Genomic DNA, 23,861 nt, shown 5'->3' with positions numbered 1-23,861 from the left:
GCTTTATATATGACCCAAGCTATGATCTATCCTGGAGAATGTTCCATGAGCACTTGAGAAGAAAGTGTATTCTGTTGTTTTGGGATGGAATGTCCTATAAATATCAATTAAGTGCATCTTGTTTAATGTTTCATTTAAAGCTTGTGTTTCCTTATTTCTTTTCATTTAGGATGATCTTTCCATTGGTGAAAGTGGGGTTTTAAAGCCCCCTACTATGATTTTGTTACTGTCAATTTCCCCTTTTATGGCTGTTAGTATTTGCCTTATGTATTGAGGTGCTCCTGTGTTGGGTGCATAAATATTTACAATTGTTATATCTTCTTCTTGGATTGATCCATTGATCATTATATAGTGTCCTTCTTTGTCTCTTGTAAAGGTCTTTGTTTTAAAGTCTATTTTGTCTGATATGATAATTGCTACTCCTGCTTTCTTTTGATTTCCGTTTGCATGGTATACTTTTTCCATCCCCTCACTTTCAGTTTGTATGTGTCCCTAAGTCTAAAGTGGGTCTCTTGTAGACAGAGTAAATACAGATCTTGTTTTTGTATCCATTCAGCCAGTCTATGTCTTTTGGTTGGGGAATTTAATCCATTTACATTTAAGGTAATTATCAATATGTATGTTCCTTTTACCATTTTCTTAATTGTTTTGGGTTTGTTATTGTAGGTCTTTTCATTCTCTTGTGTTTCCTGCCTAGAGAAGTTCCTTTAGCATTTGTTGTAAAGCTGGTTTTGTTATGCAGAATTCTCTTAGCTTTTCGTTGTCTGTAAGGGTTTTAATTTCTCCATCAAATCTGAATGAGATCCTTGCTTTGTAGAGTAATCTTGGTTGTGGGTTTTTTCTTTTCATCACTTTAAATGTGTCCTGCCAGGACCTTCTGGCTTGCAGAGTTTCTGCTGAAAGTTCAGCTGTTAAGCTTATCGGGATTCCATTGTTTGTTATCTGTTGCTTTTTCCTTGCTGCTTTTACTATTTTTTCTTTGTATTTAATTTTTGATAGCTTGGTTAATATGTGTCTTGGTGTGTTTCTTCTTGGATTTATCCTGTAAGGGCCTCTTTATGCTGCCTGGACTTGATTAACTATTTCCTTTCCCGTATTAGGGAAGTTTTTAACTATAATCTCTTCAAATATTTTCTCAGTCCCTTTCTTTTACTCTTCTTTTTCTGGGACCCCTATAATTCAAATGTTGGTGCATTTGATATTGTCCCAGAAGTCTCTGAGACTGTCTTCAATTCTTTTCTGTCTTTTTAATTTATTCTGCTCTGCAGTAGTTATTTCCACTATTTTATCTTCCAGGTTACTTATCCATTCTTCTGCCTCAGTTATTCTGCTATTGATCCCTTCTAGAGAAGTTTATTTCATTTACTGTGTTGTTAATGATTGTTTATTTGCTCTTTAATTCTTCTAGGTCCTTGTTAAATGTTTCTTGTATTTTCTCCACTCTATTTCCAAGATTTCCCATCATCTTGACTAACATTCTGAATTATTTTTCAGGTAGACTGCCTATTTCCTCTTCATTTGTTAGGTCTGTTGGGTTTTTGCCTCCACCTTCATCTGCTGTGTTTTTCTGTGTCTTTTCATTTTGCTCATCTTACCATGTTTGATGTCTCCTTTTTGCAGGCTTCAGGTTCGTAGTTCCTGTTGTTTTTCGTGTCTGCCCCTAGTGGCTAAGGTTGGTTCAGTGGGTTGTGTTGGCTTCCTGGTGGAGGGGAGTAGTGCCTGTGTTCTGGTGGATGAGGCTATATCTTGTCTTTCTGTTGGGCAGGTCCACGTCTGGTGGTGTGTTTTGGGGTGACCTTATTATGATTTTAGGCAGCTTCTCTGCTAATAGGTTGGGCTGTGTTCCTGTCTTGCTAGTTGTTTGGCATAGGGTGTCCAGCACTGTAGCTTGCTGGTCATTGAGTGGAGCTGGGTCTTGGTGTCAGATGGAGATCTCTGGGTGATTTTCTCCATTTGATATTACGTGGAGCTGGGAGGTCTCTGTTGGACCAATGTCCTGAGCTTGGCTCTCTCACCTCAGTAGCACAGCCCTGACTCCTTGTTGGAGTACAAAGAGCCTGTCATACACATGGCTCAGAATAAAAGGAACAAAAAAGAAAGAAAGTAAAAGATAAAATAAAATAAAAAATTTATTAACATGAAAACTAAAAAATAATTATTAAAAAAATTGTTTTCAGGGCTTCCCTGGTGGCGCAGTGGTTGAGAGTCCGCCTGCCGATGCAGGGGACACGGGTTCATGCCCCGATCCCGGAGGGTCCCACGTGCCGCGGAGCAGCTGGGCCTGCGAGCCATGGCCGCGGAGCCTGTGTGTCCGGAGCCTGTGCTCCGCAATGGGAGAGGCCACAGCAGTGAGAGGCCCGCGTACAGCAAAAAAAAAAAAAAAAAAAAATTGTTTTCAGTAATTTAAAAAGAAGAGAACAACCACACCAAAAAAAGACCCAAATCTACCATTGATAACAAGCACTGAAAACTACACTAAAAACAAAACAAAACAAACAAAAAACAAACAAAAGAAACAGAGAGACAGAACCTTAGGACAAATGGTAAAAGCAAAGCTATACAGAAAAAAATCACACACAGAAACATATGCATACACACTCACAAAAAGGGAAAAAGGGAATATATATATATATATATATATATATATATATATATATATATATATATATATACACACACACACATATATGTGTGTGTGTGTGTGTGTGTATATATATATATATATATATATTTTTTTTTTTTTTTTTTTTTTTTGGTCCCAAAGTTCACTTCCTCAATTTGGGATGACTCGTTGTCTATTCAGGTATTCCACAGATGCATCATACATCAAGTTGACTTTGGAGATTTAATCCACTGCTCCTGAGGCTGTTGGGAGTGATTTCCCTTTCTCTTCTTTGTTCGCACCATTCCTGAGATTCAGCCTTGGATTTGGCCTTGCCTCTACATATAGGTCACCTGAGGGTGTCTATTCTTCGCTCAGACAGGACGAGGTTAAAGAAGCTTCTGGTTTGGGGGCTCTGGCTCACTCAGGCCAGGGAGAAGGAGGGTTTCGGAGTGCAGGGCGAGCCTGCAATGGCAGAGGCTGGCATGACATTGCCCATCCTGAGGTGCGTCATGTGTTCTCCCAAGGAAGTTTTCCCTGGATCATGGGACCCTGGTATTGGTGGGTTCCACAGGCTCCCAGGAGAAGAGGTGTGAATAGTGACCTGTGCTTGCACACAGTCTTCTTGGTGGCTGTAGCAGCAGCCTTAGCATCTCATGCCCGTCTCTGGGGTCTGCACTGATAGCTGTGGCTTGCTCTTATCTCTGGAGCTCCTTTAACAGTCCTCTTAATCCCCTCTCCTAGCACACCAGGAAACAAAGAGGCAAGAAAAAGTCTCTTGCCCCTTCGGCAGTTCCAGACATTTTCCCAGACTCCCTCCCGGCTAGCTGTGGCACACTAGCCCCTTCAGGCTGTGTTCACGCAGCCAACCCCAGGCCTCTTGCTGGGATCTGACCTCCGAAGCCTGAGCCTCAGCTCCCAGCCCTGACTCGTCCCAGCAGGTGAGCAGACTAGCCTCTCGGGCTGGTTAGTGCTGGTCAGCACCGATCCTCTGTGCAGGAATCGCTCTGCTTTGCCCTCTGCACCCTTGTTGCTGCTCTGTGCTCCCTGGATCTGGAGCTTCCCCCTCCTCCACCCACAGTCTCTGCCCACAAAGGGGCTTCCTAGTGTGTGGAAAACTTTCCTCCTTCACAGCTCCCTCCTGTTTGTGCGGGTCCCGTCCCTATTCTTTTGTCTCTGTTTTTTCTTTTTTCTTTTGCCCTACCCAGGTACATGGGGAGTTTCTTGCCTTTTGGGAGGTCTGAGGTCTTCTGCCAGCGTTCAGTAGATGTTCTGTAGGAGTTGTTCCACATGTAGATGTATTTCTGATGTATTTGTGGGGAGGAAGGTGATCTCCACATCTTACTCCTCCGTCATCTTGAAGCTTCTCCTGTCTCCTTCTTAAATCATTCCTTGTCTTCAATGCCTTGTAAGGTAAGATCCAAACTCCTGACCATGACTAATAAAGGTCCTTCAAGATGTGACCCCTGCCTCTTTCTCATATCTGTTGTTGAGCCCTGTCTCGCTCACACTCACCCCCTCCTGCTCAGAAGTAGTAGCTGCTCAGGCCTTGCTTTTTCTTGCCTCTGAGACTTGATTGATGCTGATGCCATACCTGTCAGTCTTCTTCATTCCATTTCACTTGAGTAGTTAACTTCTCTTTCTTTTCAAGGTTTGATGAATGAAAAAAATTAATGTGTCACTCCTTATCTCTTGTTTAATTGCTTTTCTGCTTGACTGTAATTTCCATGAGGGCTGCTTCAGTGCCACCTGTTTTATTTTTAGTGTTTTACAAAATAGACTGAATATCTACATGTAGCTGCTGTGTTTTTTAATGGTTATCGTCCTGTTACATGTGTAGTCAGGAATAATGAAAATGAAAGAATATATTGAGAAGTGAGACAGGAGAGACAATGCAACTAGTTTCTGTGGGAAGGTAAGGTTTGTCCTAGAAAATATGGACAAATGAAATCATTTTTAAGAACCTTTTTGCAAATAAGTCATATTCTCTAATGTAAGCATAAAGTTGATCCTATTTTGGCAAGCTTCACCTTCAGTGCTGGAAATAATAGGAGATGTCCCCCCCTCCCCCAGGGAAGATCTGGGAACAGCTATGAGAATTAGTAGGTAACATGACATTAAAGAAAGCTGTGGAGTCTTGAACTGTTTGGTGAAGGGTCTCTCATGCCTCCTTCCCACCAATGTTTGGTTAATGTCCTGAATAACACTGAGGGAGGTTGTCATTGGTAGTGAGAACTGATTCATGAACTTGTGTGTTGCCCTCATTAATCTACACACTAGATTCCCAGCTTTGTAAATGGAACTTTCTTGAAGATTTATGAAATTTAACAGAAGGATTTGATCATCATATAAATGGATTTAAAAAATGAACTATCAATTTTCAATTTGAGGGGCGGGGCTGGGCTATAAATTTACCTTTACTTAACAAATATCTCTGGAAATACAGTGTAAATTCACAGTATAACAAAGTTGCAGAGTAAATGTTTAAGAGAACAACCATTAAGTGAACCCACTTAAGTGCTAAGAATAGTTGGGTAGTTATATTTCCATCATATTAATACAGTAATTAAATCCCTTTATCTTTTCATCTGAAATATTATTTTGTAGTTTTTACTCCTCCTCAATTCAGAAAATAATCAATAAAGCTTTAACTGAAACACACACTCATCTATTTGTCCTACTTTCATACCCCAAAATCTACAGCTTAGTCAAGAATCAGAAAAAGATTGAAATGAAGGACACAATGCATAAGCAAAATAAACCTGAAACTATGAATGTGAGAGTTTTAATCTTACCAGGCCACAACAATATCTGGTGTATTTGTAAAGTGTTTAATCATCCCTGATAATTTTTATATCCTATCAAAGTAGGCAGTTAAAAAAATTAAGCAAAGTGTTGCTGTTTAACAACTTGCCTCCTCTGTTCCCCCCCCACTTTACAGGTCTAACTGGTTTGATTATATGAGCACATCCTATGGAACAGAGATCTCATTTATATTACTGTCAATATCTCTTTTTGCAATAATTGAACATCTAAAAGATTTCATTTACAAGCTTGGTTAGTCTGACTGACCTGTGAACAGGTCTGTCCCAGCATCAGTGCTCTGACCACAGGAACATGAGCACCAAGTGCTGGATGAGAAGCATGATGGAAATTGCAGTGTCAACATGGCACAGGCGGACTCACTTGCTTCAAAAATAGCTTGATTGTGGTGAAGGTATTATATGGTTTCCTAGAAACCAAATTTCATCCTAATTTTTTCTATTGTGTTAATTTCCATTTAATTAGTTGTCTTAGTAAACTGCTAACATAGCCTATTTAAGGTAAAATGCTCTTCTTCCAAAAAAGAACTGAAATTGTCCATCTCTGATTTTTTCAAATTTTACAATCAACCATTAATTAATTAATATGGTATTTTTTTCTGCCAAAACTTTTATTTATTTTTTCCAAATGTTTATTAGTGTCTAAGTCTTGATGTCAAAAAGCCAAAATGTTGTGTAGAATTTTTTTACAAATAACTAGACATGGATTAATGAGTTAATGCAGCTAACGTGTCCTATCCTGATTTTATATATATACACCAATTCCTAGGAAAATTATATCTAACTACTAGAGTTATTTTATTCCAAACCACCAATAATTGTCATAATTTTAATTAACACCTCCCTAATTGTAACAGTGTGTTGACAAACCTTGATTGCTATAGTTTCTAAAATATAAGATGGAATAATAATGTCCATTCAAATTAAATAACCTTGTTGTGTTTGAATTCATTTGTTCACTTTTAACTTTTACATAACATAATTAATTAACACGATAAATTAAAACAAAAGTAATGCAATATGGCTTTCTGAAATAATGAAATGGATGTCATAGAGCTAATATCTTAGTTTACTTTTTCTAGCCAAGTCATATATGCTTTTAAAATTGAAAAATAATATAACAATATAAAAATTACACATGCATAGGTCAGTTACAATATTTTTAAACTTTTAACCTGAATTTCATTCATACCAGAAAATGAGTGATTATTTTTCTTTTTTTATTGAATTATATTTGACTTACAATATTATATTAATTTCAGTTTATATATAGCATAGAAATTCAATATTTCAATAGATTATACTCCATTTAAGTTGTTATAAAATATTGACTTTATTCTATCTCTGAACACTACATTCTTGTAACTTATTTTACACTTATTTTACATCTGTTTGTACCTCTTAATCATCTTCACTGATTTTTCCTATACCCCTATGCTTCTCCTCTCTGGTAACCACTAGTTTGTTCTCTGTATCTGTGAGTATGTTCATGTTTTGTTGTATTTGTTTGTTTTTTTAAAAAAAAAATTGAGTCCACATTTAAGTGAAAACATAGTATTTGTCTTTGTCTGACTTATTTCACTAAGCATAATACCCTCCAGGTCCATTCATGTTGTTGCAAATGGCAAAATTTCATTCTTTTCTATGGCTGAGTAGTATTTCACTGCATATATATACCACATCTTCTTTATCTATTCATCTGTTAATGGACATTTAGGTTGCTTCCATATCTTGGTTATTGTACCTGTGGTTTGTTTTTCTTCTTTACTGTTCCCATTGTTGTTGATGTAAGTAGACATCACTTCTGAAGCATACAAAAAATTTTATAATGATATTTTAGCAAAATGTTCTATTATTTTGAATTATTTTATTTAATCATTTATTCATTGAACAAATATTTACTGAATAAAACTTCAAGGGATTTCTTTAATTGCCAACTCTATTATTTGGGATATGGGCTAAGCTTCCATTATAAGGAGATCGACAATTCAGTGGCCCAAACAAGAGAAACATTTATTTCCTTCACACATAATAAAGCAAGGCAAATAGGTGGGCTTTGCTTCATGACACCATTCAGGCTTCCAGGCTAGTGGAATGCCATCTGTCTTAGTTCAGGCTGCTATAACATGATACCATAGACTGGGTGGCTTATAAACAAGAGAAATTTATTTCCTATAGTTCTGGAGGCTGGGAGTCCCAGGTCAGGGTGCCAGCATGGTGGGGTTCTGGTTCTTCTTCTGGGTTGCAGACTGCTGTCTTCTTGTATCTTCACATGGTAGAAAGAGAACAAGAGAGCTCTCTTGGGGTCCCCCTTTTTAAGAGCACTAATCCGTTCATTAGGGCTCCACCCTCCATATCTAAATTAATTCCCAAATGTCTCATCTCTTAATACCATCACAATGGGGATTGAGATTTCAACAAATAAATTTTGGAAAATACTAAGATACCGTCCATTACACCATCATTAACGTCTTCCAAAATGGCTCCAATCATTGACGTTTGCAGCCAATTACATGAAAGCTGAAAAGAAGTAGAGGACAGTGAATTTAATTTTATGCAAATCATGAAGAATTTGTATACATAACTCTGCACATGGCCACACTCAAATGTAAGGAATACTAGGAAATGTAGTCTTGAGATTGTAAGTCTCTCTTATTGAAAGAAGAGCCAAATGGATTTTGGAACAGCTTGAATTCTTCTGTGGCCCAGCCCTCTCATCATCCAAATATGAGTGAATACCCGTCTTCTCATTCAAACAAACAAACATAAAAAAAAAAAAACAAAAAAAACTACCTTCTGCTTAAAAGAGAAAATCCAAGTTCAATTCCAATTACTGCAACCAGATCAAAATCTAGAGTCTGGGAAGATTAGGTCTTCATATGGTTCTTTGAAGCCTCACAACCTATAAAATGATAGACAGAATATCTTTCTTGTTTTTGACCTTCTTCCCCATACAAAATATTCAATATAATTTAGTGTAAAAGGAACAGAATAACTACAATAGAAAGGTCCTTTGGGAAACACTCCACAGGCAATAACAATTACAAAATCCTGCTAAGCAGAGGTTAAGAGGCATCTAAGCAACAGCATTGAAATAAATTTTTTGGTGAGTGCATCTGGCAACCTTGGTTCTCTTTTCTGGGATTTAAGCCAGATTTAGCAGAAGGTCCTTCCTTATCCTTATGGATAAATGGTCTTATCTCTGGGCATATCTGAAATGATTAAAATAGAGCATGCCCTCAATTGGGACTTCACAATTTTTGCAACATATTTCCATAAATGTTTGGGGACCCGAGGGTTGCCCCTGGGATTGTATATGGTAGCAAAGTCTAATGGGAAGATGTAAGGGCATCTTTGAACAACACTCATTGTCTCTTGCTATGGGAATACAGAAACAGTTGACTTCTCTAATCCTGTTAAACCCTAAATTTCTGAACCTTCTCTCATTTTTAAATTATAGAACTAACCCATAAATTAGGCAGAGATAACTTCCCTTAGCAAAGCTCTATTCAATTTTATTTCTTCTGGAAAAATGGCCCATTCTTATTTGAGCTCATAACTTCTTTAAACCTTTTTAAAAAGCAGCAAGGGTGAATTGGTACTGCCACTATGGAGAACGGTATGGAGGTTCCTTAAAAAACTACAAATAGAACTACCATATGACCCAGCAATCCCACTACTGGGCATATGCCCTGAGAAAACCATAATTCAAAAAGAGTCATGTACCAAAATGTTCATAGCAGCCCTATTTACAATAACCCGGAGATGGAAACAACCTAAGTGTCCATCATCGGATGAATGGATAAAGAAGATGTGGCACATATATATAATGGAATATTACTCAGCCATAAAAAGAAACGAAATTGAGCTATTTGTAATGAGGTGGATGGACCTAGAGTCTGTCATACAGAGTGAAGTAAGTCAGAAAGAGAAAGACAAATACTGTATGCTGACACATATATATGGAATTTAAGGGAAAACAATGTCATGAAGAACCTAGGGGTAAGACAGGAATAAAGACAGAGACCTACTAGAGAATGGACTTGAGGATATGGGGAGGGGGAAGGGTAAGCTGTGACAAAGTGGGAGAGTGGCTTGGACATATATACAGTACCAAACGTAAGGTAGATAGCTAGTGGGAAGCAGCCGCATAGCACAGGGAGATCAGCTTGGTGTTTTGTGACCACCTGGAGGGGTGGGATAGGGAGGGTGGGAGGGAGACGCAAAAGGGAGGGGATATGGGAACATATGTATATGTATAACTGATTAAATTTGTTATAAAGCAGAAAAAAAAACAGAAATAGAGTCACAGATGTAGAAAACAAACATGTTTACCAGGGGGTAAGGAGATGGGAGGGATAAATTGGGAGATTGGGATTGACATATACACACTACTATCTATAAAATAGATAACTAATAAGGACCTATTGTATAGCACAGGGAGCTCTGCTCAGTACTCTGTAAAACAAAAACAAACAAACAAAAAAAGATTTTCAAACATGAAAAAAAAAAAAGCAGCAAGGATTGTTAACAGTTGAGCTTTGTCCAGCTTTTACCCATAGTGCCAAAATATATCTAGGCTTATAGTCTGCCATTCAGTGATGGCATGACAAGGGTCATCAGCTTTCCATCCTACAGTATTTTTTTCCTTACATTTTTCACCCTCCCAGTAAACTAATAGCCCATATTTTGAGATTTTTAATGGCAGTTCTACACTCCTACATACTTATTTTTATTTTTGACTAAATTGTTGTAATAGAGATTCAAAAATCAGTGGCTCAAAAAAGAGAAAAAGTTATTTGTTCCCTCATAACAATCCCTGAGGTAGGCAGTGATTTAGAGTAAGCCTGCTCCAATGTGATCATTTAGACACAAGTTCCTCCCATGCTGCAGTTCAGGACTTTCTAGCATTATCTGTATTTGCATGGTAGATACTAGATCAACACTTTGAGTGCATTTTACCATCTGAGGATGTGACTGTGAACAAGTCCAAGATGAGAAGCTTGTTCTTCATTTGGAAATGAACTCAAGGTTGATACCCTCACTTCTGTGTACATCTCGTGTTTCCTGCCACAGCCACAAGGACACAGCTAGCTGCAAGCTTGGCTGAGGAGTATATTTCACTCACTGTGTGGCCATTTGTCCACATAAAATATTTTCTTCTGGGAGAAATGAGAAGTAATATTTGGATAAGCAAAGGTATGGACTCTGGAAGAGTCCATTAAGATTGTTGTCCATTATTTTGCATTATCCATTATTTTACAAATGTCTTGTATGTTTCATTTTCCCCTTTTAGAGTTTTGAAATTTTAAATTCCCTCTTGGTGTGTATGTATCACTCTCTCACTACTCTTCTTTTTCCCTCTCAGCTTCATCAATTGAAATCAAAATTGAAATCCATTTAGAAACATAGTAATGCTACTAGATAGTGTTTGTTGCTACTGGTCTTCATACTTTGGGAAAGTATGCTTCATACTTTGTTGCTACTGGTCTGCATACACTTTGGGAAACATAATCAGGCGTACTCATGAGAAATTTACTGATTGTGAGGAAGGCAGGGAACAGCTGCTCTCAGTGCCCTCATTTTCTCTTCATCCTGATACATGGGAATGCTGCTTGTTAATCACTTTCTCATGACTGCCAATTCTTGATCATCCTGGAAATCAGTGAAAAAACTTTCAGGATTTTGCTATACATATGTGAGGGTTCCCAACTGGGTTGCATCATTTCTATTAAGATAAACATCCAGCCAACAGCCAATGACTTTAGACTTCTACAATCTCAAGTCTTAGAAAGATGGGGAGAAAAACTTACTACCATATTTTTCTTAGATAATTTGTATATAATTATCCTGGGCAATAACGCCTAGGTTATCTATTTTTATCCCAGCTACATTACACTGAAATTGAATTAGTGCATTATCAATTGCCTCCCAGAAAGATAAAAATGGCCAAACTTCTGTCCATCTCTCTTTTCATCTCTAATATACAGACTTTTATTTTATTTTTTGCTTCTCTTACTTACTATCAATGAAATCTCAACTATTTAATATAATGAGACCTATGGGATTGCCTTGAAGGATAATAACAACCAAATAATTTTAGGCCTTTCTTTCTTCCTTCCAACCTAACGCTTTGGCATCTATCACCCACCCTCAGCCCCTATTCAATTTGGTATTTGATATTTAGCCATTTTCTTGCCACACTTTTATATACTTAGAGGAATTAGTATATATTGATATAATTTATAAATTTATATATACAAATTATATATGTAAATATATATGTATAAATATATAAGCTTATAAATTAAGGTTCAGGCAGAGAACTTTATTTTTCTATGTTAATTAGGTTAACTTTGGTAATCATCTCACACCATATATATGTATATATAATCAAAACATCATGATGTAAAACTTACATTTAGAAAAAAATTTAGTTGTCAATTATACCTCATTAAACCTAGAAAAAAAATAAAAGTAAAAGAAGAATGGCTGTGAAATTTAACTAAACATCTTTTCATCTTATTTTCAGATAGTCTAGTGAACTCAATAATATGATCAGTTTCTGATTTGAACTATCCTTTTATTTTTTGCAGTTTCGTCAGGTTTTGATTCATTGTTTTAATTACTTTGTAAAAGAATTTGAACATTTTCTTTTTATTCCATTGGAGTTATCTCCTTTTTTTAAAAAAAAATCTTTATTGGAGTATAATTGCTTTACAATGTTGTGTTAGTTTCTGTTGTACAACAAAGTGAATCAGCTAAATGTATACATATATCCCCATATACCCTCCCTCTTACATCTCCCTCCCACCCTCCTTATCCCAGTCCTCTAGGTGGTCACAAAGCACCAAGCTGATCTCTTCATGTAATGCAGCTGCTTCCCACTAGCTATCTATTTTACATTTGGTAGTGTATATATGTCAGTGCTACTCTCTCACTTCATGCCAGCTTACCCTTTCCCCTCCCCATGTCCTCAAGTCCATTCTCTATGTCTGAGTCTTTATTCTTGTCCTGCCCCTAGGTTCATCAAAACCATTTTTTTTTAGATTCCATATATATGTATAAGCATACGGTATTTGTTTTTCTCTTTCTCACTTACTTCACTCTGTATACAGACTCTAGGCCCATCCACCTCACTACAAATAACTCAATTTCATTTCTTTTTATGGCTGAGTAATATTCCATTGTATAGATGAGGTAGAGAACTTTAAATGAATGAGCTTATTTGAGTGAAAAATACAGTGTATCACAAATATTTGTAGATCCCTAAATAAAATTAAAATATGCAATAATTATCCAAATACTAAGCTAAATTAAAATAATTTCCACTCTCTGTATAGTGTTTTTAAAAATTATGACTTGGTAACATTAGGCTAAGCATCTAGCAAGATATTAAGTGAGAAGAAATAGCTTATGTATTTGAGAAGCCTAGGGACATACTGTGGAAGAATTGGAAGGGAGTATAAACATAATTTCAGTGTTTGGAAGTGAAGATGAAATTGATGTATATTTCTTAAGGTAATTGCATTAAAACCCACATACAATTGACCAGGTTGTCATCTTATGTAGTACCTTTTTTAACTCTTCTCTTGAAGTATCATACTTGTGCTTTAGAGGAAATTTGATTTATATAATTGGAGGATAGAGATAAAGTACTGAGGTGGGGTGAGAAAATCATAGCACTCTTTGTCAATAACCTGTATTTTTCTTACTGAATATTCTTCTTTGAATTCTATTATTTGATGAATATTATTCTATTATTATTTATGTTCAAATATGTGATTTATGCCTAGAGATTCTTGGGATATTACCTTAGCACACATTTTGCATTCAAATTCCATATGAGTTTTTGGGTTGACTCCTCCTGAATACAGTAACATTCATTGCTGTCTAAATCTATTGCAGTGTGCCTGAGTACTATGACTATGGTCATGGAGTAAGTGAGGATGCCTATGACAGCTACGGTAAGACCTTTACTTTACTAAAACTGTGAAATCAAAACATCCATCAGTCACTAACAACTCAGAAATTACTTCTATCTTTCTCCCCTCCTCCTCCAGTTTTTACAGAAGTCCAGACTACATTGATTTATGTAATTCCAAGGTGAGATTTGATGTAGAGAGCCAGTGCCAGAAAATTGGACAGATCCATTTTGATCAAAATTTCAAAAGCAATTAATCCTAATCATAGAAAACTTTCTACAGCAACAGTGAACATTAAGAATAGTGTGTTTCTTTCATGTTCTACTGTGTCCATTGTCTGACTCATTGATATGACAGCAATGCTGTCTTTCTGCTATCACAATGGTCATTAAACATTTAAAAACTTTGAAGGGCAGAAATTGTAAATTTTAAATTATTCTTATAGCATGTGTCGTTCCTGAAAGTGCCAAAAAATGATTGACTCATAAGAATTAATAGTCAATAAAAATATCAGTCTATAAAATTAATTTCAAAATTTCATTGTTTAATTTAAAAACCACTTAAAGTTAACAATTCAGTAAGATTTGTTGAGTGCCTATGATATATCAATATAGTACATCACTTTAGAAGTGTAGTTTCTGGTTCCTGAAAATATATGTGCAGTATCACCAGTTGACTGCCTTGAAAAATAACATTCATTTAAATGTTCCCAGTCCTGGATTTTTATTAAAATAATACCAAGGCCACTCTGCTCCTCTTTATGAGGAGCAGTAAAGGAGATGATGAACATTGCCTGTGTTCAGGGCTCCACGTGATGGTGTAGTGCTCCATCAGGACAGGGAAGGGAAGGTCCAGACATCAGAGAAAAAGAAGTGCATCCTCCTTGGAACCAGAGGTACCAAATCAACTCAATTCTCTGGTGACTCTCATGAGGCTAACTCAGAAGTAGGAGCATAAAAATAAGCCACCATCACAATCACTGCTATCCATAAGCTGAGTACCTATATATATTTTCTTATTTTTTTCTTTATAATATATTGAAATTTGAAGTATTTTATCTCCATTTTATAGTAAAAATGCACACTTGTCTTTTGTGCACAATGGTATTGTCAGTTTCCAGGAATATGATGGTGTACATGATAGATATTGTCCCTCCCTAGTTCCTGCTGTCTACTGTTGAGAAACGTATTCCTACATATAAAAATTGTGCCAGACTATAAACCATGTGATTCAGTAGAAGGTCAGAGAACATTACTCATGTAACAGATATGTATTTAATGGCTAACACATGTAAGTCATTGTTCTGAATCCTGGAGATACTGCAGTGAACTATCATTTAAAGCTTACATTCTAATAAGAAGATATATTATTATTTATAAATCACTTTTTAAAATGGAATTTTTATTTGCAAAATACAGTCATTGTTTTTTACATATGGCAAATAAATGTGAGGAAAAATCCCCTATGAGCTTTACTTTACAGAATTACATGCACTGAAATCAATGGCAGGGATGAATTTGATGATATCTGACTGCATAGTTAGTAATAGGCTAAGAGATTTCTTTTTTAATTTTTTTAACCAAACCTCAGAGTTTATTTAGATTTTAATGCTTTTTCCATCAATATTTTCTCTCTGTCCCACGGTTCAATCCAGAGTACCACATTGCATTTAGTTGTCATATGTCTTTATTCTTTCTTGTTTTTTTTTTTTTTTTAATTTATTGGAGTATAGTTGCTTTACAATGTTGTATTAGTTTCAGGTGTACAGCAAAGTGAATCAGTTATACATATACATATATCCACTCTTTTTTTTTTTAGATTCTTTTCCCATGTAGGCCATCTATTTCTCAATTATTTATATTTAAAATGTTAATGCCATGTAATTAAAGCAATAGGGGAAAATGTGTGAATACAAACTATTACTTCTCAGACTTTCTAATGGAGATGCAGGAGTCATCGTAAGGAGAGCTGGGCTCACCTCTGTTACCTGTTGTGGGCTTTCCTGGGTGTTTAGCTCTTCTGCTGCTGCCAAGTCTAGAGACAAACAACCTCTATCACTTTATAAGCTACACTTTCTCATAAGCACTAGCTTTCATTCTGGGTTAAATTAAAATTTACCAACAAACAATTCTTTGCACACAAAAAGCAGTTGATAAATCTTTTCAATAAAGTAATGAAGAAAATGTGGATAGTGGTTTGACTGTCTGGACAGAGTAAGAATTATATTAGGCAGGAAATTTTAGGTAATAACTTTTATTACCTAAAATTTCAGCCAAATTGGCCATATTCTTAATGTTGAAAGATTAGACACATTTATGCCTACAAGTAGACTTCGCTTTAGGGTCTTGACTTTTTCTTTGGCCACCAGGATCTGTGGCCATTTTCTGGCATCATTGAGCAGGCATTAATTCAAGAATACACTTCACATTCAAGATGGTTTCACTCTTTGCTTGTAAATGTTGATATATCAGCCCTCTATGCATTCTGATTTGGAAAGCACTTCTTGATTTTCACATCAGAAGGGTAATTATTCAGGACAGAATTTATTTACTTAGTTTGTTGAGGTCAGGAGGTGACATTCCTGGGACAGAGGCAAATAAATCTAACCAACACGTTGCAACAATTTTTCATGGTGCAGCCCATAGGAAACAGTGGAGTTCAGCAAGGAGGCTGCTCACAAGTCAGGGCCCCTTCCACCAGCAGCCCAGGGCCCCTTCCATTACCCCATAATCCTCTCTGCTCACTGTGACTCATCTCTGCTACACTGGACCACAGAATGCCATCAGGAACTCTGAACAAAAGTGGCTGTTTTAAATGATGCACATGTGAAAGTAATTATATATTTTTAGAAAAAAAAATTTTTTGCCACAGGTGTTAAGAAATCTAAGTAGATACATAGGTATGATTAATCTAAAAATAAGTTATTTTTTCTTACTCTAAAAATAATACACATACACTATAGAAAATTTAGGTTAAAAAATGAAATTTAAATTACACTCCTATATTTACTCATACTTTACTGTTTGTTATATATTTTACCAATTTTTAAATCCATCATGATACATATCTTATTGAAAAAGAAACAATATAGACTGCTTTATAAAAATTCCTATAAGATTTTTCTACCATAAAATAAACGTTTTTTTTCAGTTCTTAATCATTTGGATAATACCTTGACAAAATGCAGAATTTAATATATTTTCATATGTGCCATTATAATTAACCATAAATATGTAGATTTGAAAAGGGGCACTCCTTTTATATGACCAGAAAATAAAGAAACTGCTTGCATGTCAATCCATATAGTCATGATATTTAAATTTGGGGAGTGTCCATGTTCCCATATTCTATACAGAAAATAGAAAAAATGCCTAAGTCAAATGATGAGAAATAGTAAGAGCTCAGCATCATAAAGCCTAATAAATTAATATGCATTATATGCCCTCAGATTTTGGTATTAGGTGATTATGTAAAGGGTACTTTAAGTTCAGGATTCTTGCTCCATAGGTTGCTCAGCCTGTCACGTTCAAATGGGCAGATGATAACATTTAAATATGCACGTGGAACAGTGATTTGAGGACCCACTCATGTCAATTATAGATTGATGTTTTCACTAATTTTCCATACCTTACATGTTAACAAGTATCCATTTATAGCTTATCTTTAATGAACTGTGCACAATCTTTTAAATTAATAACATTTACTCCAAAATGTAAATCTTGTATCTCTGCTTATTCACTTATATTTTGAATTACTAATTCCTCTCTGTTACATTTTGGTTGTGTCATGGACACAGATCTGTATTTTTATAAAACAAACAGCTCCAATTCTCAGTTTCCTGGCAACACGCAGATTTAGATAGTATGTGAGGAGGCTCACAGTCAGCTGCCCCAGAACCTCCTCTGCTGCTCAGGCTTGAGGAAAGAGCTGTGGGAGAGGAACAGGGAATGCTCTCCAGAATAATGGTATCCTGCATTTGAAAGACTCATGGATGGAATCTCTCATTCAGGATTCCTTCAAAAATAGTTTGAAATAAACCAGTAGAAGTAAAAATCCAGTCATTCAGTGTGACACTTCAATCTGAATCTTTATACATCATGTTTCATGTATTAACAGATTGAAATTGTATTTGTCTCCTTTGGGCCCATAATTCATGGTGAAGTAACAAATACGCTGACTTCTGTGAATATCATGTATCCCTTTGGGCTTCATTGCAATTAAATTATTCAAGTTGTTTTTGTACAATTTAATATTGAATATTAAACTATTTTCTTACAATGATGTAAATATAAAATTTTAAATATTAAGTATTTAAATAAATATTAGTAAGAAAATATGATACAATTATACTTCATATATAAAATATAATATATGATACCTTATATTATTTATTGTATTAATGATTATTAAACATTTCATTGACATTAAGTTATTATTAAACTAATATTTAAGTATTAAATTTCTGATAACTTAAACTTCTTTTTGGAACATGAATATTTGACTTACAGAAATCCCAAACCAGTTTTTGCAGTTTAAAATATTTCCTACCTTATCAGAGTCATTATAATTGTTTCAGATAAGTCTGAATAGCTCATAATTCAATAAGGGTGCATTTTAAGTACAGTGCACATATCAGCTTGTCTTATCAATACTTCAAATAAGAAACGCCCTCTAATCTGTGATTGATAGCTAAGAATGGACAGTAATATTCTATTCTCAGAGAAGAGAGCTGTTTATTAAAATGTATTTAATGTATGAACTGAAGAACTAATTATGGGTCTATTCTGTAGTGGCATTTTAGATGACAGGTGTGTGGAATCAAGGAGGGTAATATCAATACACTGTCTTGAAATGAATGAAAGCAAAAAGAATTTTTGTACCCTATTCTAGGGCATTGGAGTGCCTCACTTCAAGTTGATTGCTGAACACAAATGCGTTCATTTTGTGATGAGGAGCTGGAATGATTATTATCCCCATGTGAAAATAGCCTCTGCTTTGATTAAGCTGTGAAAACAGCAAAGGAAAATGAAGCTACCTGGCAATCATGCCACCATGTTATTCAAGAGCAAACACAGTTCATTTGCAATAGTAAATAGAAATAGAATTTGAGGAAACTGATTTCACAAATGGATATGAGTTTTTTTAATATGGGCAAGAATTTATCAGTCATTTTTAATAATAGTGTATACAAAGTATTTATCATAGGATTAATATCGGAGTTTTATTGAGACATATTGTGATTTATTCAATTTAAATTTTAATATATATTTTTAAACTTTATTTTTAATGAAAGAAGAAATTGTGCTTCTGAAGTATTTTAATATCCAGTTGTAAACTTACTTTAAGGAGAAGCTAATTTTCTGCTCTTTACTAATTCAGATTATGTTGCTTCACTGCTTGCATTGCTCATTTGAAGTTAGATGTACTTAACAGTGGTTTCAATTTTATTTTGAATCATGCACTCCTGAGTTCAACAATTTTAGGTAATACTGGAACCTCTGTTTCAGTATTTTAGAACAGGGATTTTTTTTTTACCTCAGACCTCTCACTGCTGTGGCCTCTCCTGCTGCGGAGCACAGGCTCCGGACGTGCAGGCTCAGCCACCATGGCTCACGGGCCCAGCCGCTCCATGGCATGTGGGATCTTCCCAGACTGGGGCACGAACCCATGTCCCCTGTATCGGCAGGCAGACTCTCAACCACTGCGCCACCAGGGAAGTCCCTAGATCAGAGATTCTTAACCTTAATTATACATTTTCGAATCACCTGGTGAATTTTGAAAAAATACCAGTGTCCAGTTACCATCCCAATTCAGCTCTATCATAATCTTTGAAGATGAAAACTAGGCATCAGTTAAAAGTTCCTGGGTGGTCTTCCTGGATGCTCAGATTGAGAAAAAGTTTTAGATGGATACATGGGAGCATGCTGATAAGCGGCCTACAGTCTTAATATGAAAGGTCAAAACTGTGCCAGCCATCTGCATTCTTTTTTTTTTTTTTTTTTTTTTTTCTTTTTGCGGTATGCGGGCCTCTCACTGTTGTGGCCTCTCCCATTGCGGAGCACAGGCTCCGGACACGCAGGCTCAGTGGCCATGGCTCACGGGCCCAGCCGCTCCGCGGCATATGGGATCCTCCCAGACCGGGGCATGAACCCGTATCCCCTGCATCGGCAGGCGGACTCTCAACCACTGCGCCACCAGGGAGGCCCAGCCATCTGCATTCTTGAAGGCAACACACAAGTTATGTACAGTCTATGTTTAGAACAGTGGGGATTTTATAAGTAAACATTGTGTTATAGAACCAGGCATTTTAAATTCATAAAAAAAAAACAACTATAAGTTTAAATAATGGAAAATAAAATTTAGCCCTTTTTTGAACAAACTTAGTGCCTTTTTGAACAAGTGTGCTTAAACAGTTAAATCTCAAATTTGATTTTGTCCAAAATTCACCCAATCAAAAGTCCACAAAAAATTATAATCCACATTCATTTAACAATTTTCTTGATGAGCGAATAAAACAAGTCATAGGAAAGTTCTTTCATTACTTAACTTCCTGCTGAGTTAATTATACAATCATTTTAACTGAATGGGAGGCAATAGTTGAGTGATTTATTGTCAGAATCTTGGAATGAACTGATCATGTACAAAAAATATATTCAATATGATATAGATTTGTATTTTGAATGTACAAAAAGAATTTTTTTAATAAACACAAAGTACAGAGTACAAAATTGAAAGCTGGGAGAACATTTTCTTGCCAATATGGAAATACACCAACTAGGAAGATATATATACAGGAGCTATGCCACCTTAGTGTGTCTTCATAGAATTTCCAGAGTTTAGGGAGATTTTATGTTTATTAAAAGAGGGCATGGATTAAAAAAAAAAAAAAAAAACTAAGATACATTGTTCTAAAATAAGTGTGCTACACTTCATTTATCAAATATGCCATAATTTATTGAATTATGGGAATGATTCAATGGGAACTGATATCTATGAATTGCTGAAAAACTATGCCAGTTGTTGAAAATGTAATTTTAATTATTGATGACTAATAACTGATGTATTTTTGTATTGAACAAATTACTTAACCATACTGGTACTTTATCAAACATTTAGCTCAGTTGTAAGACGTGCCAAGAAGAAGAAAAAAAATAGGTTAATCTCTCTGGTGTCTGGTCATTGTCGAAGAAGATTTCAGGGGCAGACCCCTCAGTCTCGGGGGACTGAGAGACACCCGGGAGGCTTTCAGCGTTTGGAAGTTCCAGCAGGGATAGGTCCAGTCATGGGCAAAGAGCTAAGATTCAGGTTGCTGAGAAGACCAGGAAGAGCAAACAAAGAGACTAGAGTGGGTGCCCAGAGTCAGGCCAAACTTCACCAGCTAAGGGCACAGTTCTCCACAAAAGTGTCCTCACTTTACACACAGACACACGTTTGGGTTACCCCAGGTCACCCTTACTTCTGACCAGCTGGCTACAAATTTGGAGGTTCCAACTACCTCCTTAGGTTTGATAATTTGCCAGAATAACCCATAGAACTAAGGAAAGTGATATACTTACAGTTAACTTTATTATAACAATAGGATAGAGAGCAAAACCAGCAAAGGGAGAGACACGTAGGGCAAGGTCTGGAAGGATCCCAAATGTGAAGTTTCAAAACCTTCAGGGCAGTGTTATCCTACTGGCAACATTGATGTATAGCAATGTAAAGTATTGCCAACCAGGGAAGATTATGCAAATCTCAGTGCCCAGAGTTTTTTTTATCATTGTTATATTATGTAGGCATGATTGATTAGATCACCTTATCTCCAGCCTCCTATCCTCCCTAGGGTGCACTGGTATCACATGGTAAAAGCCCAAACCCTGTAATCTCATAGTTGGTCTTTCTGGCATGACCAGCCTCCATCCTGAGTCATCTTGTTAGCATAAACTATCAGGTCAGGTGTGGTCAGAGGTGTCCACCATGCATAACAAAGACACTCCAATTACTCTAGGAAATTCCAGAGTTTAAAGGTTACCTTGTGGTGACCAGGGACAAAGGTGGCAAAATTGTTTTCACACAGGTGTTGAGATGATGGTACCAATCTGAAAAAGCAGGCAGAGGCTTGTGGGGCAAAATCAGAGGGAGCCAGAGCTGATCAAGCAGCGAGGGTAGAATTCTGCTGAATTTAAAGTCTGATTTGTATTTTTAACTCCCAAAACTTGTAGTTGGTCTGAGAATACAATCTGGGCTCATTTCTATTATCAAGCATAGAAATGACAGATGTTGTGAATGGGGGTGGGGAGTGGCATGTGTAAGGAAATCCAGAAACTACAGGTTCAGTCTCTGTCTACAAAAGTATGCCACCAAGCCCACTGTCTTCACTGAATTAAAGACGTTATTGGACTTCTTTGAGAAGAGGATCAAAAAATATTATTTTATATCATCATTCTTATTCTTCCTTCCATTATTTCTCATAAAGCCCTTACGTGCATTTCAAAAGAAAAGGTCTATGACCGAATTCTGCATGTTTTGATTGATTCAGAATTTTATTCAACAATAATTGAAGTATTGTTTTTGGCTCACATCAGAGAAGCTTCTACATTGTGTCCAATTATCATTCACCATTGTTTTTTTGGAAATCTTTCTAACTGGGTTATTTATTTCCTTTTTATTTAGATGGGATCTTAACTCCAAAGAAAGAAGAAAGTTACATACTTAATTTAAAATATTGAGAACTTACCTTTATTTGTCTACAGCAGCAAGATATTGTACAGCAGAGTCAAGAATAAAATATAAGTTAAAATTTCAAGCTACATATACAATTTGCAAGGGATGATAATCAAGGGGTGATAATTAGAAATAAAATAGTACACATAGAATCAAGTTATTATTAAATATGATAACATGTAAAATGTGCAGGGTAGGAGTTAGACTAGACAGCTTAAAAATAAATAGCATCAGCTGATTAGCTCAAGATGGTAGAGTAGCAGGATGTGAGCTCACCCTCTTCTTACAAAAACACCAAAATCACAACTAACTGCTGAACAACCATTGTCAAAAAAAATACTGGAACCTACCAAAAAAAGACACCCTACATCCAAAGATAAATAAGAATCCACAACAAGATGGTAGGAGGGGCACAATCAGGATAAGATCAAATCCCATACCCACTGGTTGGACAACCCACAAACTAGAAAACAAATATACCACAGAAGTTATCCCACAGGAGTGAAAGTTCTGAGCACCACATCAGTCTTCCCAGCCTGGGGGTCCAGCAACAGGAGGAGGAGTCCCAGAGAATCTGGCTTTGAAAGCCAGTGGGGTTTGATTTCAGGACTTTCACAGGACTGGGGGAAACAGAAACTCCACTCTTGGAAGGCACACAAAAAGTCTTGTGTGTACCAGGGCCCAGGGGAAGAAAGCAGTGACCCCATAAGACACTGGGCCAGACCTACCTGCTAGTGTTGGAAGGTGTCCTTCAGAGGTGGTGGGGTGACTATGGCTCACTTCAGGGACAAATACACTGGCAGCAACAGTTCTGGGAAGTACTCATTGGTGTCAGCACTCCTGGAGATCACCATTAACCTCACCAAACAGCCTGCATGCTCCAGTGCTGGATTCCCTCAGGCCAAACAACTACCAGGGAGGGAACACAGACCCATGCATGAGCAGACAAGTCAGTTAAAGTTTTACTGAGCAGGGCCTTGCCATCAGAGGGACAAGACCCAGTTCTACCCACCCCCAGTCCCTCCTATCATGAAGCTTGCACAAGCCTCTTAATAGCCTCATCCACCAAAGGGCAGACAATAGAAGCAAGAATAAATAAAATCCTGCAGCCAGCAGAATGGAAACTACAATCAGAGAAAGTTAGAAAAAATGAAATGGCAGAGGAATATGTTCCAGATGAAGGAACAAGATAAAACCCCAGAAAAACAACTAAGTGAAGAGAAGATAGGCAAACTTCCAGAAAAAGATTTCAGAATGATGCTAGTGAAGATGAATCAGGATCTCAGAAAAAGAATGGAGGCAGGGATCGAGAAGATGCAAGAAATGTTTAATGGAGACCAAGTAGAACTAAAGAACAGACAAGCAGAGATGAACAATACAATAACTGAAATGAAAAATACACTAGAAGGAATCAATAGCAGTATAACTTAGGCAGAAGAACGGATAACTGACTAGGAAGATAGAATGGTGGATATCACTGCCATGGAACAGAATAAAGGAGAAGGAATGAAAAGAAATGAAGACAGTCTAAGAGACCTCTGGGACAACAATAAACACACTAATATTCACATTATAGGGGTCCCAGAAGGAAAAGAGAGAGAGAAAGGTCCTGAGAAAATATTTGAAGAGATAATAGCTGAAAATGTACCTAACATGGGAAAGGAAAGTGTCACTCAAGTCCAGGAAGCAGAGAGTCCCAGGTAGGGTAAATCCAAGAAGGAACATGCTGAGACACATAGCAATCAAATTGACAAAAATTAAAGACATAGAAAAGTATTAAAAGTAACAAGGGATAAATGACAAATA

The 23,861-nt window shown here is 36.4% G+C and overlaps 1 protein-coding gene across 1 annotated transcript in view; it reads left to right on the top strand.

Annotated features, from left to right (window-relative positions):
- KHDRBS2 (KH RNA binding domain containing, signal transduction associated 2) overlaps positions 1-23,861 on the top strand; it is a gene marked incomplete at its 3' end in the record, with an annotated part of 651,690 nt that overhangs the window by 613,691 nt on the left and 14,138 nt on the right. Inside the window, exon 8 of the mRNA XM_082639746.1 lies at positions 13,333-13,391. Within this exon, the coding sequence (XP_082495872.1) occupies positions 13,333-13,391 (59 nt within the window). The remainder of the gene's footprint in view (positions 1-13,332; positions 13,392-23,861) is intronic.

The sequence above is a fragment of the Mesoplodon mirus genome (assembly GCF_964341445.2).
Source record: "Mesoplodon mirus genome assembly, chromosome: 12".
Lineage (NCBI taxonomy): Eukaryota > Metazoa > Chordata > Mammalia > Artiodactyla > Ziphiidae > Mesoplodon > Mesoplodon mirus.
The sequence above is the reverse complement of the archived record's forward strand: the minus strand, read 5'-3'. Positions and strand labels throughout refer to the sequence as shown.